The 16,472-nt window shown below is 39.7% G+C and overlaps 1 protein-coding gene across 11 annotated transcripts in view; it reads left to right on the top strand.

Moving 5' to 3' along the window:
• Positions 1 to 16,472, top strand: part of foxp1b (forkhead box P1b) — a 529,351-nt gene that overhangs the window by 488,941 nt on the left and 23,938 nt on the right. For 10 of the 11 annotated variants that reach the window (XM_043241991.1, XM_043241986.1, XM_043241985.1 and 7 more), the window contains 4 exons: positions 309 to 446; positions 1,223 to 1,315; positions 6,267 to 6,408; positions 12,276 to 12,468. In XM_043241991.1, coding sequence (XP_043097926.1) covers positions 309 to 446; positions 1,223 to 1,315; positions 6,267 to 6,408; positions 12,276 to 12,468 — 566 coding nt within the window. The remainder of the gene's footprint in view (positions 1 to 308; positions 447 to 1,222; positions 1,316 to 6,266; positions 6,409 to 12,275; positions 12,469 to 16,472) is intronic. The other variant, XM_043241990.1, reaches the window with a different exon arrangement.

Below are 16,472 nucleotides of genomic sequence, written 5' to 3'. Positions count from 1 at the left end.
CAGAATAATGGCCAGTGGCCTTGTCAGTGGAGTGGGACGTTTGATGATGTGGTTGTTCGAGTGTTTGTGTATGGGTTTTCTCTTTGTATCTGTCAGTCTCCCATCAGTCAGTGCAGCTTTGGCTTCTCGTACCGCTGCTTCTGAAAGCTCCTCAGGTGGTTTTAGAGAAACAGATCTTGATCTCTTGGCACATTCATCTGGTGACAGGCTACTGATAGGACATGTGATATGTTATCTTCAGTGTATGTATTGTGCTTATCCAGATGTCATTGTATTCATATGTCTGTCCTCTTCCTGTGTTTTTGTAGGTCCCAGTTTCTGTTGCTATGATGACACCACAGGTCATAACTCCTCAGCAGATGCAGCAAATCCTTCAACACCAAGTTCTGAGCCCCCAGCAGCTCCAGCTGTTACTGCAGCAACAACAAGCACTGATGTTACAGCAGGTACTGTTTCAATCCATGCGGATTCCTTCTGTTTGAATGTATCAAATATTATTTGGGTTTTGGCAAACATTACGATGTACGTTACAATGATTTAAATTAAATCATAAAGCAACAAGCTATAATTTTCTGCGTCAGAGTAAAAAATAAATTGAAAAAATATTTTGCGGCAATATGATAAAAGATGTCGCTGGCGTTAAAACATATTTTAACTAAGAATGATCTCAGTGGTTATTACTGAAAGTTATAGCTTTGTAATGCTAATAAATTCTAAATAAAAAATGTGTATATTAATACAATAAAAATGAATACAGCATATTCGTTTACAGGACTATTTCCGTTTAAAGGAATATTTCACCCAAAAAGGAAAATTACCCCATATTTTACTCACCTTGAAGCCATCCTAGATGTACTGTATGTGATTTTCATCTTTCAGACAAACACAGTCAAGAGTTTTAAAAAATTTTCAAGCTTGGTAATGCTAGTGGATAGCAGCCATTATTTTGAAGCCCTGTAAATTTGTACTGAAATGAAAAACTAACCCCCCTTCAGGGGGTTATCACATGTCCTATGAAGCAGATCGATGTGTTTTTGTAACAAAAACATTTCTAGTTTTAAAATTGTATTAATTAAATTGTATTATGCCACAAATATTTATTATACAAGATTTTAGGTAGTGTACTGTACTGTAGCAAAATGTAAATGTTAGGGGGTAAAATAATACACAATAGAAGTATCGAGAAGGCATCTTTAATTTATAACTCTGTGTGACTTTGCAGCAGCAACTCCAGGAGTTCTACAAGAAACAGCAAGAACAACTCCACCTTCAGCTCATCCAGCAGCAACATGGCAGCAAACAGCAGAGTAAAGAGGTATGCTGACTGTATTACTTTACACATACGCTCAGCCCTGGTGTTCATTACCTGCCCCCAGTGCATCCAGCAGCTGTTTCCCACCAGCAGAAGTACAAAAGCAAAATCATTCCAGCGCCACAGTGTCATCTTATTTTGAGCTTTGACAATAGGAAGAACCTTTTCCGGCTCTTCTATTTCTACATATGAAATATAACCAGCCATAGAACTAATTTTATCTGATTTTCCGTGCTTACCAGTTGCAAAATAAGATGTATTTCTGTGATGTTGTCTGCCCGGTATAATCTGATAGGTCAAGAATAATTAGACATTTATTTGATCAGTCTTGTCTGAACCTTCAGAAATCATTTTAAATAGCTGCTATTTCTTGCTATTCTGTTTTTTTTTTTTTTTTTCAAAAGAACACATTTTTAAATAGTCAAATCAAGACTTTATGTATCAGTGTAATGCATACTTGCTGTTCAAAGGTATTTCTAAAAAATCTCACCCGCCCAAACTTTTGTGAAAAGTAGTATATGTTTGTCACATTCTGCGTTAAGTGAAACAAACTTGGTTGGAACACATTTTTTGAGTTGAGTTTTTTGAATTTCTGCATTTTTCTTTATGTATTTGATGGAAAATCTGTGCCATTTTGTCTCAGTAAAACATATTAAATCAATCTAAAAAGTATCTTATATGCCAAAAAATTAAGTTAACAAACATTTGCGATTCTAGAAGAAATCTGTGCACAGAATCTATATACAGTGGATCACGTATATGTGTATTTATGTGTGTGTGCATAGTATGACCGGATTGAAGGGTGTGTGCGGCACAGTTGTGGTATATCTGAAGTGTTGTACCTCTTTGTCTTTCGCTGTCTTCCTTCGTTTTAAGGCTGTATCACCAGCTGTGTTTCTGGCTGCTCTAATGACAGCAGGATAAGGCAATGCTCTGGACAAAAGAAGCGATTATTGCGCGGTCAAAAGCAGTTCAAAGACAATCAGAGTTTCACTTTTTAACTTCCCCACAGAGAGCTTCATTCTGTAACCGGAGAGAGAGCGTATAAATGAAGGCGAATGTTATAAAACACACACACACACACACACAAGCTCTCACATGCTTACTTCAAAGTCCCCCAGCTCGCTAATTAATGAACTGGGGGCTTCAGTTTGGACAAGTTGTGGTGCGTTGCCTCCATAAATCAATGCGACAGGACTGTTTCTCTTGCCTCTGACAGAAGCTGTCACTCTTACTCTCTCTTTCCCTCTCTCGTGTCAGAAGGACAGATGAGGGGAAGGGGACTTTAGAACGGGAGGGGGGTTGAAAGAGGGAGGGTGGCACCGTCAAAAGGAGAAACAATTGATCAGCTGAATGGAACGTGACGAACAGGAAGAAAAACACCATTTTAAAGAGTATTATGTATGATCACAGGAATTTGATGCAGCCCTCGAGAGGCTCTCCTCCGTCTGCGCGTGTTTTTCTCTCTCGCGCGCGCTCCCTCTCTCCCCCTCCTTCGGCTTTCTCTCGTACAGCCATCAAAAGATGGAATACGAATTGTTGCAGCGACTCCCCCCACGGGGGTCAAACAATAACCCCCCGCTGCTGCTTTGTGCCTCTTTTATTTAAAAGACAACAAAATTTCTTAGGTTTTCAAAGATTTTTAACTTTGGATTGGAGGCGAGGCAATAAAAGGGCCTGCCAGCGTCAGTCTGGATCATGTTGTCATCTGCTCTGTTCTCGCCTTTCTCGCGTGCCACTCTGAGTTAACCTCCTGTTTGCAAGCTAGGCTGGCGTTAGGTTGACGCTCGTGCGCCGAAGAAGATCTGGAGTGGACGAGGCTCTCCTTCGGGGTGATGTACGGATGAAAATGAACACGCTTTATAATACGTTTCAGTTTATTAACATACAATAGGTATCACAGGTATGTTCTTTCAGACCTACACTTAATACAGCGCTTGTTAATAATTGCATTTTTAAATATACATATCAAGTTATAGGCATAAATAAACATTAGACTAAGAAATGCTATAAAATAATATCAAACCTAATGCACTAATGTGATTGAAACATTAATAAAGTTACCAAATGTTAAATAAGTTTTATTTATTTATTTATTTATTTTTATTTGATATATATTTAAGTGAAATGGATTCTCTAATGAGAAATAATGTAGGACGGAACTCGTTTTTGTTCTTTAGGGATTGATTGGATTTTTTTTGTTTGCTAATTACTGCGATCTCTCGTTGAGTGAGTACATTTATTTATTAAAAAAACACAAAAAACAAGATGCACATGGAAATCACTTATAATACACACTGCAGTGTTCCATAAACAATAAGAATTGTCAATCTATTTCATTTATAAATATTTAAGTATGCTTAATTCAATTTTTTTTATAAAGAAAAGTTTGTTTTTATAGTGTTTCATAAAAAGAAAATCCAATTTTCTCCACCTGAGAAATGACTTTTATGCTAACGTAAGATATTTGTTCACAATCCAGTCAAATCCCTCAATTGGAGTAGTTTTTAATTTTGCGTAATTTAGTTTTAAACCTAGATGATAGGTAGATGATGTGTCTCGCATTAATTTATTTCATAATCATCACTGTCATGAATTTTCATGAACTTCTTGCTTTTGATTGTTCTGATGGTGAAAGAAAAGACTAGGGTACTGTGATCAAGACATGACCTGGAACTGAACCGGCTTCTCTGTGGGAGCTCCACAGCTTACATATGTTGCACTACCACCGCGCCAAACCATTAACATTAAAGCTTTTGTATGTCCAAAGGCTTGTGATCAGGGTTTAAACGGGGGGAGAGAGAGAGAAAAAGGAACAGACCTGTGACAGGCAGATGAGGATGGGTGGACCATGAATGGGAGAGGAAAAAAAGAGAGCGAGCACTTTATCAGGCTGTTTCAGATCTGTTCTGGGTCTAAAGGTTGACCTGTCCGTGCCTGTGCTGCGGGACCTTTTTTGTGCGCCTTCTGTTTGGAGAAGTAAACACAAAGTGAAGCATCCTGTGTTTGGGAAGAGGGTGCGGCACAGCTTGGCAAAGTCACGTTTGTTCTTTAATGTACCAACAAACAAACGCATACACACAAACGCGTGACCCTCGGGGTCCGGTGTTTCACCTCTGGATATCAGAAACCTTCAGAGGAAACGTCCTGTGATTATAGCGGATGTTTAGCCGTTGTTATAATGCATCGAGAAGGTCATAAAAAATAGTGCTAGCGTTGAAAGGGGTCAACGGGAGGGTTCAATCGCCCCGTATCTCCATCACATCGCCCATTTGTTTTGACTGAGAGGCGATTGGGGATGTTAGATAATTTCCTCCCATTTATCGTTCTGACGACGCAGCAGTTCATTCGCCCATTCCTCCCTCTTCTTCTGTCTTTCAACACCCTTTTCTCCATATTTCCCTTCCACTTTTACTAACTCTCCCCCTTCTTCCTCTCAAAATTTCCCCAATCCTATGCTACTTTCCTTTTTCACAAAACTACGTTTTGGCATCTGTCTCCAAAAGAAGACATTTAATGCAAACTCCATCATGATATGGTATGCAATGCATATCATAGTTCTAGGGGCGTCAAGCCCATTCACACTGAGAGGGCATGTGTCTCCTCAATTTTTGAACCAAGTGGATTTTGAATGCAACTTCCAAAGGACAAAGAATTACCGAATATTTATTATATTTCATACAGTAACACTGATAATCTCTCTGACAACCAAGTATAGATGTATAGTATAGTATGAAGTATAGATGTAGTGCATATGAAGAAAGTGGGATATTTATTTCACAATTTAAAAATTGTGATTATGAGTTTTTGAGTGCTTAAAATTTTTCTGTTCAATGTATGAGTTATAATTAATAAATTACAATGTAATGAATTTACATTAAATGTTACATTACACATAAATAAATCAGTCATATTAAAAGTATTTAATGGCATGATACCCATATCTGGTACTTATGTAAAAAGTCTGTGTAATTATAGATCAAATAACTAACGTAATACTACTTACTTAATAATCTACTTACATATTTCAGGATAGAGATATTTCATGTAAAAGTTTAAACATTTGGGAATAAAAAGGCAAAAAAATTAATAAAACATAACCCTATCAGTTAGACTTAGGTTTAAACAGTGCATGATGCCCGTGCATAGTTCTGTTCAATATATTTTTAATACATTCAATCTAGTTCAATTACATAAACTGTTGAAACTAAATGTAAAATACAATAAATGCATAAAATAAAAAGATTTAATGAATCGCATGCGTTAAGGCTTTAACATTTATTCTGCCAGCCCCCGATGCAGGAATTAATGACACAAATGTTTTTTCATAAATGCATTTATTTTTTTAATTTTTTTTTTACAGTTGAAGACATCAGAATTGACCATGTTTATTTTCTGCATGAATGTGTACACTTCATATTCACAATTCATAGCCTTGACTCAAAGTGGAGTTTCATCTGTATCAGAAATGAATACACTTGAAAAGAACATATGCAATATAATGAGAAAATGAATCACTATATAATGAATATACTGCTCAGCTCCCCTCTTATTGGACGGTTACCCCGTTACTTCGCAGCCCTGATTTATACAAAGGAGACAAACGGTTGGCTCCCCTGGCTCTGCACTTACGCGCTGCTGAATATTAAGGAGCTCCTTTCAGTCACAGGTTGTTTGTGGAGTTATGAATGGCCATAATTAAAATCCTGTGGCTCTTATTAGGAATGATTAACAACATTTCATTATTTGTCATGAGCCTCCCCGACTCCTCGTTAATTAAAAGGTAACAGGAATGTGGGAATGTACCTGTCTGCACCTTTTTGTGTGTGTGTGTGTGTGTGTGTTTTTATCAGCCCTGAGTGAATAAGTATGTTTGTGCACGTGTTGACATAATTGTTTGTGAGTGCGGGGATGATATGTAGACCTCTCATCCTCTCTCCGTCTCCCTCGGCAGGTGTCTGCACAGCAGTTGGCGTTCCAACAGCAGCTGCTCCAGGTTCAGCAGCTCCAGCAGCAGCATCTCCTCAGCCTGCAGAGACAAGGGCTGCTGTCCATTCAGCCCAACCAGACTCTGCCGCTGCACACCCTCACTCAGGGTAAGCACAGATACATCCATCGCCCCTTAAGAGGATTTTCACACCGAGAGCAACAGAAATTGCTAAGAAAATGTGCGTGAAAAATGCAGTAAAATGAATCACATAAATGTTCATCCACCTTCAATATCACTTCTGTTCTCACACTTGTTGACTGCTATGGATTTTTATGTTTCCCATTATGTTTCTAATTCGTTATTTGCTAAATCTGTGTGGAAAATGTGGATACATAGGATTTTGTGTTCCTTAGAGATTAATTTATTTATAAATAGATATATTATTCACAAGACAGCAACATCAATTTATTTTATTTTTTAGTTTGTTTTGTTCTGTTTTTGTATTTATTTATTTATTTAAATATATTATTTATTTTTTGCTAAATTTATTGGTGTGGGACATTTAATGATAAAAAGGTCATATGAATAAATACATACATGAAACAGAATAAATGTTCTCTTTAAAAAAAGAAAAAAGAGGGGGGGGGTGTTACACTTAGTGTTGTTGTTTTTTTGTTTTTTTTTTTTTTTTACATTTTGCAGAAATGTGCAATATTAAGAAAATTATTTTGCTTGGTGAGAAAAGGCTTAATGTAATTATTGATTTTGTTGCTTTTTTTCCTCTTAGAACCAGAAAATGTTTTCTACGTTTCCACTCTTCCATCACATATACATACAGTATATCTTTGTTTTATCTCTGTTGTTTTATGTCGGCTCTCCTTCAGCCCCTAAACATACTAGCACCATTGTTTTCTAACCTCAACCCACTAAACTAGTCAAAGATTAATCACTTCACAAGCAGTCAGTGAGTCAAAAGGTGCTTTTCCAGGAGGTGTATTGCTTTATTTTGCTTGTCATATTTACTTAAGGAGCAGCAACAGAATGACAAAGACTGCATTCATACCGGTTTTGTTTTGAGTTTTGTTTTCTTTCTTTCGAAAGCTGACTGTACTCTCTCCGGCTAAGACAAACAAGCCCATAACAAGATAAGGCCATATGAAGGCTGGGGACAGGGTGCTTGGGTAACACGCAAATACAAACCGTGTTTGTTCAGTCTTGTTATTGTTTGATCAGGGCATACTCAGAAAGCTGAGCCACTCCACATACCCACGTTGCCCTGGGGCTGGGTGAGGCAATGCTTTACGATGCAAAGCCACAGGCTAGTGTCAAACAGGAGGCGAAGAACAATTTTATTTCTCTAACAAGTGATTGAATGACATCTCAGAGCAGTCCTTAGACATGGCATGATCATTGCATAAAAGGCCCAGTAATGAAAAACAGGACTGGACACATGCTGATTTTCTACTGCAGAACACAAAATATTGTATGCATGCATAATAAGTGTGCTTGGCAGTGAACGGAGGATTAGAACCTGTTTGTCTAGTATTAATCCAAGATAGTGGATACACCTGATTGGGTAGCCGTAATAGTTTTAGAAATTCTTGAATTTTGTTGGTGGTTATGTGTTAAGAAACAGAATACAAAAAAAGTATACAAAATCATCCATTCAAAATCATTTGAAATAATTCTTTTAACTTTTATTTTTTTCAACAAAAGCATCAAATACAGCAGTGATCCTCAAATACATACCTTCGAGATCCATTTTTGAGATCCAAGTTTAGCTTTAACCCTAATCTAACACACCTGAGCATGCTAGTCAGTGTCTTTAGGATCGTTAGAAAATCACAGGTAGGTGAGTTTTATAAGGGTTGGAGCTAAACTCTGCAGTGCATTGGACCTCCAGTGTAAGATTTAAGGAACCCTGAAATACAGTATGTTTCTTCAAGTGCATGTCTTTGTGTTTAAGCAGCATTGTTTCTTGTCAGATGTCAGCCTGTGATGTCTTACAGGTCGCCTGGCACGGTGGCTGGTTGCATGGGGGGTAATTTCATACCCTGATTAAAACACTTGTCAGTGTATGTGTGTGTTTGTGTGTGTCCTGCACATTTTCTGCTTCACTGTTAAAAGTTATTGATGACCTTTTTTTCTTTCACACTCCACTGCGTTCTTTCATGCTCCAGCAGCCCAGTTTTCCATTCGCAAGATGTAATCTACAATATTCAGTAGTTAACTAAGTAGTTAGCATTGGTGCGATAACTTATGTTACCTCCTTATGTGTGCGTGGCGATTATGCGCTTGGGCAAGCTACTAAAGAAGATTACCCGGCCAGTGACATGGCCTTATTTATTAGACCCTCTTTCTTCGATGTTTGAATGAAATCTTTTTGCATCACAGCTTTACATTTAATGTCCAGGCACATTCAGTCATTTTCTACTAGATTTAAAAGACTGTTTACAAGTATGCAAGCTAGCGTTCTGGCACAGCGCAGACATCTGAGACTTCAATCAAAACAATGTGTTTTAGTTCGTTGTATTCGAGATTGGATCATTTTTGGACTTTTTGACTTGTGTTTTAGAGAGGGTCAAGTGAAGTCTGCTATGAATTATAACAATGTGTTGGAGGAGATAAAAATCATAAACTGGGTCCAGTAAGGGGAAAAATGGTTGATTTAGCAGTTTGAGTAATAGAGTAAGAAAACAAACAGAACAGATGAATATTGAAGAAGTAAAAACAGATGAGTTGTATTTGGTAGAATTAAATCTTGTGCCATGTAAACAATGCAAAGAGTAACAAACATATTTAAATATAGTGGGAATGCAGTACAGGAGTGACTCTGGATCCTGTGATAGTTGTAACAAAAAAATGCTTGTTCTTTAGTTAAATTACATTTTTACACTTTTTTGACGTTGCGGCCGGATGTGTGTTTGTTCCTCATCTTCCACACTATTAGTCCTCTCTCATCTAAATCTGTACCCTCCTACACACACATTGTGAATCCCTCTAGTTCTGGAGTTCATTCTCATCCCCAGCCGCACATTAGTTAAGTTGTCCAGTCAAGGGCCACAGGACACCGACAAGACAAATTTGCAACTAATATGAAAGCAGTGAATGTGACCAGGCATGAAGCGCAATGTGCGTGCGGACCCATCAGGGGACTCCGGCCCCTCGTCCGGCCTCGCTGGCAGTGATTGATCAGCTGGCAGTGCGGCACTGTTTAATAGCTTCTGTAGCATTAGGGAGGAACATATTTTAGGCCTTAGGGCTGCATATCAAAGGCCCCAGTGATCATAACCCCTTTAACAGGAGGGAGAGAAGATCTCTGCCTCACAGAACAATAAACTAATAGCAGTGTCAGTTTGCCCCCAGTGGCGCGGCGGCTGTGTCGTTGAGAAACACGCAGCCGTCGCTTTCCGTGGCCCCAGCGCACGACGGCATTTTTTATCGGGCTGCTGATGGGCCACAACTAATGTGGTTGTGAACCTTAAATCAACTTTCCGCTTGCTCGAACACGGTCACCAGGGTACCAGGGTACAAGGACAGGAAAAGGTTGAAGCGAGAGTTCGGGGCCCCTGTCTGGGTGTCGCCGCTACCTGCTGCGGTAAAAATTGAGTTGCTTCGCCGGCGATCAGTCAAACGTCTCAATGACATCCATTTTTTAAAAGCGCAAGTGTGTATCTTTGGCTTTTAATGAGAGGAGGTGCACAGCTGAAAAATGACTTTAGGGCCGTTAAAGCGATCTGGAGTTTGCAAGACGGATTTAAGGACAAAGAACTGTTTTAATGCTGTGTGTTATCTGCAAAATGCCACATCCATCATCCGCTACTAAATGACGATAATGCCACGTGATCGGTTGAGAGGTCATGCAAAGATATATGCAGACGATTTTAAGAGATACATCTGTTGGAAAGAGAGAGACAGCAGATGGAAACCAAGAAACAGACCTGCAGAGGAAAAAGGTTTATGGGGGGGTGTCAGACACAACAAGACAGCTTCGTCCCACTCCGTTAGCCGTCTCATCAGCTCCCCCTCCTCTCTCCGGCTTGGATTCGTTTCAGTAAACAGTGGTGTCGGGGTCACCTGGACTTGTGGGTAATTGAGGGAGAGTGGGCCGCCCTGTCAAGCACGTCGGCTAAAAATACATCGCACACTGTCACCGCGCTCCAAGTGGGGGGAAAATGATTGTTCCCCTCTATGTCCAAACCCAAAAACAATCACCAGCACCGTGACCTTCTTGAATCCACACGGACAAGTTTTCCCTCCCTCGCAATGACAACAGCAAAGACAAAAAAGCGTGTGAGTCGATATCTTCGGACACCGTCGTCAGAGTTTCACAGGGACGTTAAAACACTGCAAGATGGCACAAAAAAGCCCAAGGAAGCGGAAGATGCCACGTGGCACGTGGGAAGGTTATTGATTCGTCCTGCAATAATTTCCGCTGGCTCTTTTATATGCAAACGATCTGGTGTGAATTTATGGCAGTCCTACCAGACTCATTTCACAGTTTTTAGTCTCTCTCGCTCTGTCTCTTTGTCTCTCTCTCTGGAGTCTTAGCCGCCTCATTAGCTTACTGTTCTCCATTACTGGCATAATTAAAATCTTTAGTAGCTTATCAAATTAAAAATATTTTCTGCTGATCGTATTGAGATCTTCACCTCGCCGTTATTTTGCCACAACAGGAATAAATTAAGACTAAGCGATTCTTGCACAAATGTATTATGCCGGAGCGCTTGAAAGAGGCCACTTCTGGTATCTGTAAAGAGAATTATTATGAAGGAGAGAGAATGAGAGAGCGAGGGGGGAGGAGATGGAAAAACAAGGAGACGAATGAAGATAACCAAGACAAAAATTGCTCCCCATTTGCTTTCGCTCATTTCGAAAATCGATTTAATTGTGATGTTAAGCGATTGATCCCCCACCGTCCTAAACAGCCCCTTCCTGTTTAATTTCACAGAACATACAAAGAACTTTATAAAGTCACACAGTGGGTGCGTTCCATTCAGAGTTCCATTTTTAATCCCTATTGCTGAAGGCAGCAGTCATCTTTTTGGGGATTTTTCTAAATGCATGTTTGTGTGTGTGTGTGTATATATGTATGTATATGTATGGAAATAGAAAAGTTCTGATGTAACTAATAATTTTCCCAGTAGCACGATTTTAAAAGGTTTTTTTGGGGGGGTGGGTTTATCCAAAAAAATCCAGCACAGGTGAGCCCAAGTGACTTCAATCGAAAACATACAAAATCGCACTAACCCCAAAGTATTGAATTCAGCATCATGTCATAATATTTAGTGGCCGCTCAAGTGGGCTAATTTCAATGTTAGCCCTTCCTTTCTAGCTCTCATCCTGGCAGCGCTGAATTGTAGAGTCAGCTTCATGAAACGCCGCGTATGTGGGTGTGCGTGTAAGTGTTTGTGCGTTTGTCACAGAATTGAGGCAACATCTTGTCTTCAAGCAATTTTTCTTCCCACTTATCTTCTCTCTTTTTTCAAAGGACGTATGAGCCGCAGTGTGCTTGACTTGTTAAATGAGGTTTAAGTCGTCTGTGTCAATTGGAGGCGGTGCAAAACTTTAAGCATTTTGCACATTAACATGCTTTCGAGAGTATTACCCTGGGGGCTTGTTCGTTCTTTCACTTTCTCCCTCTCTCTCTCTCACGGAGCGGGATGTTTTTGTGGTCTTGTTTTGTGTGTGTGTGTGAGAAAGAGCTGGCTGACTTCCTTGTCAGAGGAATAATGGTGATTATTCAGATTTCATGCCTTGTCTGTATGTTAATTATTTACTTCAAGCATGAAATGTGCGTGAATGCCAGGGAATTTTTGTACACAAACACGCTTCGCGTAGCACGTAGGGGAAAAAGAGCGAGCGAGAGAGAGAGAATGGCAGAGCGAGAGGGCAGGCGCCGCGTATCAGCCTGTAGTGGAATAATTAATGCCCCCCTTTTGTTTACTGAGCCCTTGTTTTTTATTTAATTATGCCATGAGTAGAACCAGATTAGCTGTTAATTGATTTAATTATCCAATTTGTTTGTGGCAGGCATGATTCCAGCCGAACTGCAGCAGCTGTGGAAGGAGGTGACAAACAGCCATGTGAAGGAGGAGAACAGCGCACCCAATAACGGTCACCGGGGTCTGGACCTGTCGTCCCCTTCCCCCATTCCCCCCAAAAACCACAACCAGCATGGATCCACCAACGGCCAGTACATCAGCCACTCGCTTAAGAGAGAGGGGTAAGACCGCTCAGACACTGAGCCACTGCTGGAGAAAAGTTCAGCTTTACTGTTGGCTGCTGTGAGATGATTTATATTCAGTTGTATCGACTTCTTGGCATCATTGAGGCATCACTGTACCTGTTGGAAGGTGGAAATCCCTTCAAGGGAAGCCAAACTGATGGACAGGTACCCACAGGGCATTTCCTGCATATGAGTATTAATTTATCGCTGCTAAGTACCTTGGAATTTTCATTAAGGACCAGGCCTGTCTGCTTAGTCCTGTTCATCAGGGATTTCCAGTTAAACACCTGGGAGAAATGGCACTGTTAGAACGGTTAGATTCCTGTAATGAAAATAGTAGTAATAGTAGTCTCTTCTTCAGTTTTTTGTTTAAATTATTATGGCAACAGGCCTACTTTAGAGGAATTTTGTTTATTTATTAGTGTAGGCAGGAATGTGATTTTTTTTTTTTCTATTTTTTATGATATCCTAAATAAAACTTGAGCAATAGATTTGTCATCAGAAGAGTTTTTCTTTTAATTCTGAATGAATGCGTTTTGTACGGCAGAACGTACATACAGAGCAGGTGATTGTACTAGTTGCACAACACAGCAAAGCTTGTGTTGCTTAAATACTGTAAAGCCTCTTTTTAAGCTCTGACACATAAAGATTTATTTGAAGGAAGCATTGCATTGCTCTGTCTTGAAGGAAGAGATTAATTTAGTTTATAACACATTTGCTTGTTTTCATGTGTTCAGGCCTGATCTTTGAACCGCTGGTGAGAAGCCTCCAGGCACTGTGAGCTCATTTATTTGTCTCTCTCTCTTCACATCTGACTCAGATTTGGCTGATCAAAAACCAACGTGTCATTATGAAAGCAATGCGAATGAAAACACATTTAGTGCTGCAAAACAAGCCCTAGCTGAAGGTAAAAAGAGAGTTCACGTAGATGTGTAGCTGCTTTTTTTTTTACCAGTGTAGAGCAGAATGGAGTTCATGACAGGTTTGCTCAACATGTCAAGGGTTATTCAAACTAGCCATGATGTCACTGATGCTGTGGGGCTTTCTTTCTTTCTTTTGGACTGTGCAAACAGGCCATTGATTCACTGCTGATTGTTATTTTTGACGTTAGCATGTTGCAATGTATAATATTCCCCCAATTGCCGTATAGCTGAGCGATTCCTCATTTAAGAGCTTTTGATTTTTTGACGTAATTCAAGAGTAAAAGGTCGTAATCTTTAAAACTAGAATGATTGTTTGTTGTTTGCTTTTGCTTTGAAATCATACTCAAGAACATAAAAGTTCCCCTAATTGAATAATCACACAAGTACGCTGTCTAGGTAGGCAACTCACTGGTTTATTAAACAGATCCACTCACTCATATGCTAACTTGTTCTATTTCTCTAGCTCTTTTACTCCCTCTCCCCTGAAAGTAACAGTCTATCATCTCGTTTCCTCAAAGTGCATAAACAACCAGTGCTCTATCACAGCACCACAACTCTTTTCTGCCATAGCAGACTTGAAACATTCAAAAAGGCATGTTGGAAAACTCACTGCTTCACTCCCTGCCTCTTGCTCTGTGTCAGAGATTAAAGAAGATGTCGACAGCAGTTTAGAACCCATGCCACGAAGAAGGCATTTTGTAGACTGAGTATCTCAGATCTGTCAGAAAAAAGGAGCAGGTGATCATCTCTCTCTCTCTTTTCTATCCCTTAACTGACGAATTAGTGCTGGAAATGCATCACTGTACGAATGCAAAAGCACATTAGAGAGACAGTGCTAATAACTTAGCGCTTTGATGATTTTCTGCGTAGCATTAATATCCATGTAGTTTTATTAGCAAACACGTGCTCCATCGCTACACCCTACGGGGCCTCAGAGAAAACGTAACACTGATTTTTACCATTTTTAATCCGTAGGAGCTCAGTTTCTTGGAATCCAAGGTTATGAGTGGAAGAAATGAAATGTGGACTTATCCTTTACACACGAACGTTAATGAACTTTTAATTGATGTGGTTTTCCCAAGTCCCTCTTGTCGTGAAACAGGCGGGCGGCTGTGCGCTGATGGACTTGCTCTGCCCTAGCTCTCTCAGATTGGTTTACCGCCGGGGTCTTAAGCACCGCGCAGGCCGTTTCATGTGTCATATAAAATCTGGCCAGTCGCTGCGACGCCTGCAACTAAAACCTTAAGTGCATCCAGCGGCATCATTCACTGTCTTTTCACTTCCGTCTTAAAGGAAGGAGAGAGAAACTCAATCACTTCGTACATGTTTAGACGCGATGCTCCCCTGCTTTTAGCAGCCTCCACCGGCTCCCACTGGTGCCTGCACAGAGACAACCACCTCATGCACACCCAAATATGATAAAAGCCTTCGACGTGTCAGTCCACCCGACCCATCGGTGCTCAGATAAGGGACAAAAGCTCTCATGAACCTGTGTGAACCTTTCTGAGGTGATTGGAAATGAGGTGTTTTCCATCTGACCAGAGCCCAACAGGTCCATACATTTTATTTGATTAATTTATAGTATTTTTTGTTTTATTTTATTTTATTCTATTCTATTCAGATGCCTTCCATTTCAACAGTTTTCTGTTCTCTTAATTGGAAGGGAAAGAGTGTCACCCTGTTTGAGTCGCCCCACTTCACTCTCCTCCCAGAATCCTTTAGGAATGCTACACTCGGGGGAATTAAAACCCAGACAATTTGTTTTAAAGAGATAAATAATCAGATTTGCCCCCCTAAATGAGCCCCTTAACCTCGCTTTTAATTGATCTTCAACTCTGCAAATGATAATTAAAACATTTTGGGGGGGTTGGGAGGGGACGTTTGGTTGGGTACTGTAGAGGATTGAGTCGGGGGTCTGGGGATTTGCCAGTAGACTTCGAGGAGGAGTGTGTCTTTGATGATTTCTCCCCACATGAAGACGTGAGGCAGAGTAATAGTGTTGTGACAAAGTGCTCAGTTCCTGTCTGAGCTCTCCAGACGTCAGACCTCTCTCTTCTTCGTTAGGTCTGCAACGATGATACTTAGTTGCTCGGTGCGTGATAATACGATCCTAAACCATAATGTAATGAAAGATGATAGGACAGAGCCGCGTTGCCTCACAGGAAAGCATTTAAGGCTATTGCTGTAAGAGCCGATGAAGGATAAAAATGCACATGTGGTGGTGTTTTTGATGCGTTGGGACTTTTTTAAATTATTTATATATTGTCCTTTTTTACTTTTAACCTTGAATGCAAAGCAGATGGCACATTTACTTGTTAAACAGCAATTTTAAGTTTAAATACAAGACTATCTTTGTGTAGCTGTCTTAATTTAAAAAAAAAAAAAAAAAAAGACTTTGAGAAGTTATCCCACTTTAACAGACAGACAAGATCACGGACAAGCTTTTGACTCTTTATATTTGTTGTTTTTTGTACAGAATGAATGAGGTCAGTGTAGAAAGAAAACCCCTGGTGTCTGTCAGTCTTCCTCCGAGTTGTCGTTTAAAACTGTTTAGTCATCCATTGTTCAAAATGAGCTTTGTTTCCTGAATCACAAGCCCTTAAGCTTTTCACAACTCAACTCTTATTTATATAGCTTTTGCCAATGTCATATTGGAATTAAAACAAGACGTGGCATGGCATGTTTCTTGCTTTAAAAGAAATATATTCAACATAAGATGGTTTACTAAAAATGGAAACAGTTGCCCTAATATGTTCATGCATGTTTTTTTACATCAGAAAATCCAAGACCATTGTCTTGAACTTGGTATGCTTTATCTTGCACAGACGAAATCAATTATTTCTATTTATTTAAATTAAATCTATAATATGCATATATCATAACCGTCTTTTTTAAATCTTGAAAAATTAAAGCCATTGAGAGTTTGCCTAGGCCTAACCTTTGTGCCACATTAATTCAGCTAGATTTTAAATTCAACAATTGCCAGCACATTCCCTTCTGCAGAAAAAAACACGCTGTTGAAATTGAGAGAAAAAAAGGTGGATCTTTGCTGCTAAGCTTTATTGTGCCTGTGGTGTA

This window comes from Puntigrus tetrazona, chromosome 6, assembly GCF_018831695.1.
Source record: "Puntigrus tetrazona isolate hp1 chromosome 6, ASM1883169v1, whole genome shotgun sequence".
Classification (NCBI taxonomy): domain Eukaryota; kingdom Metazoa; phylum Chordata; class Actinopteri; order Cypriniformes; family Cyprinidae; genus Puntigrus; species Puntigrus tetrazona.
This window is presented reverse-complemented; position numbering and strand designations above follow the sequence as displayed.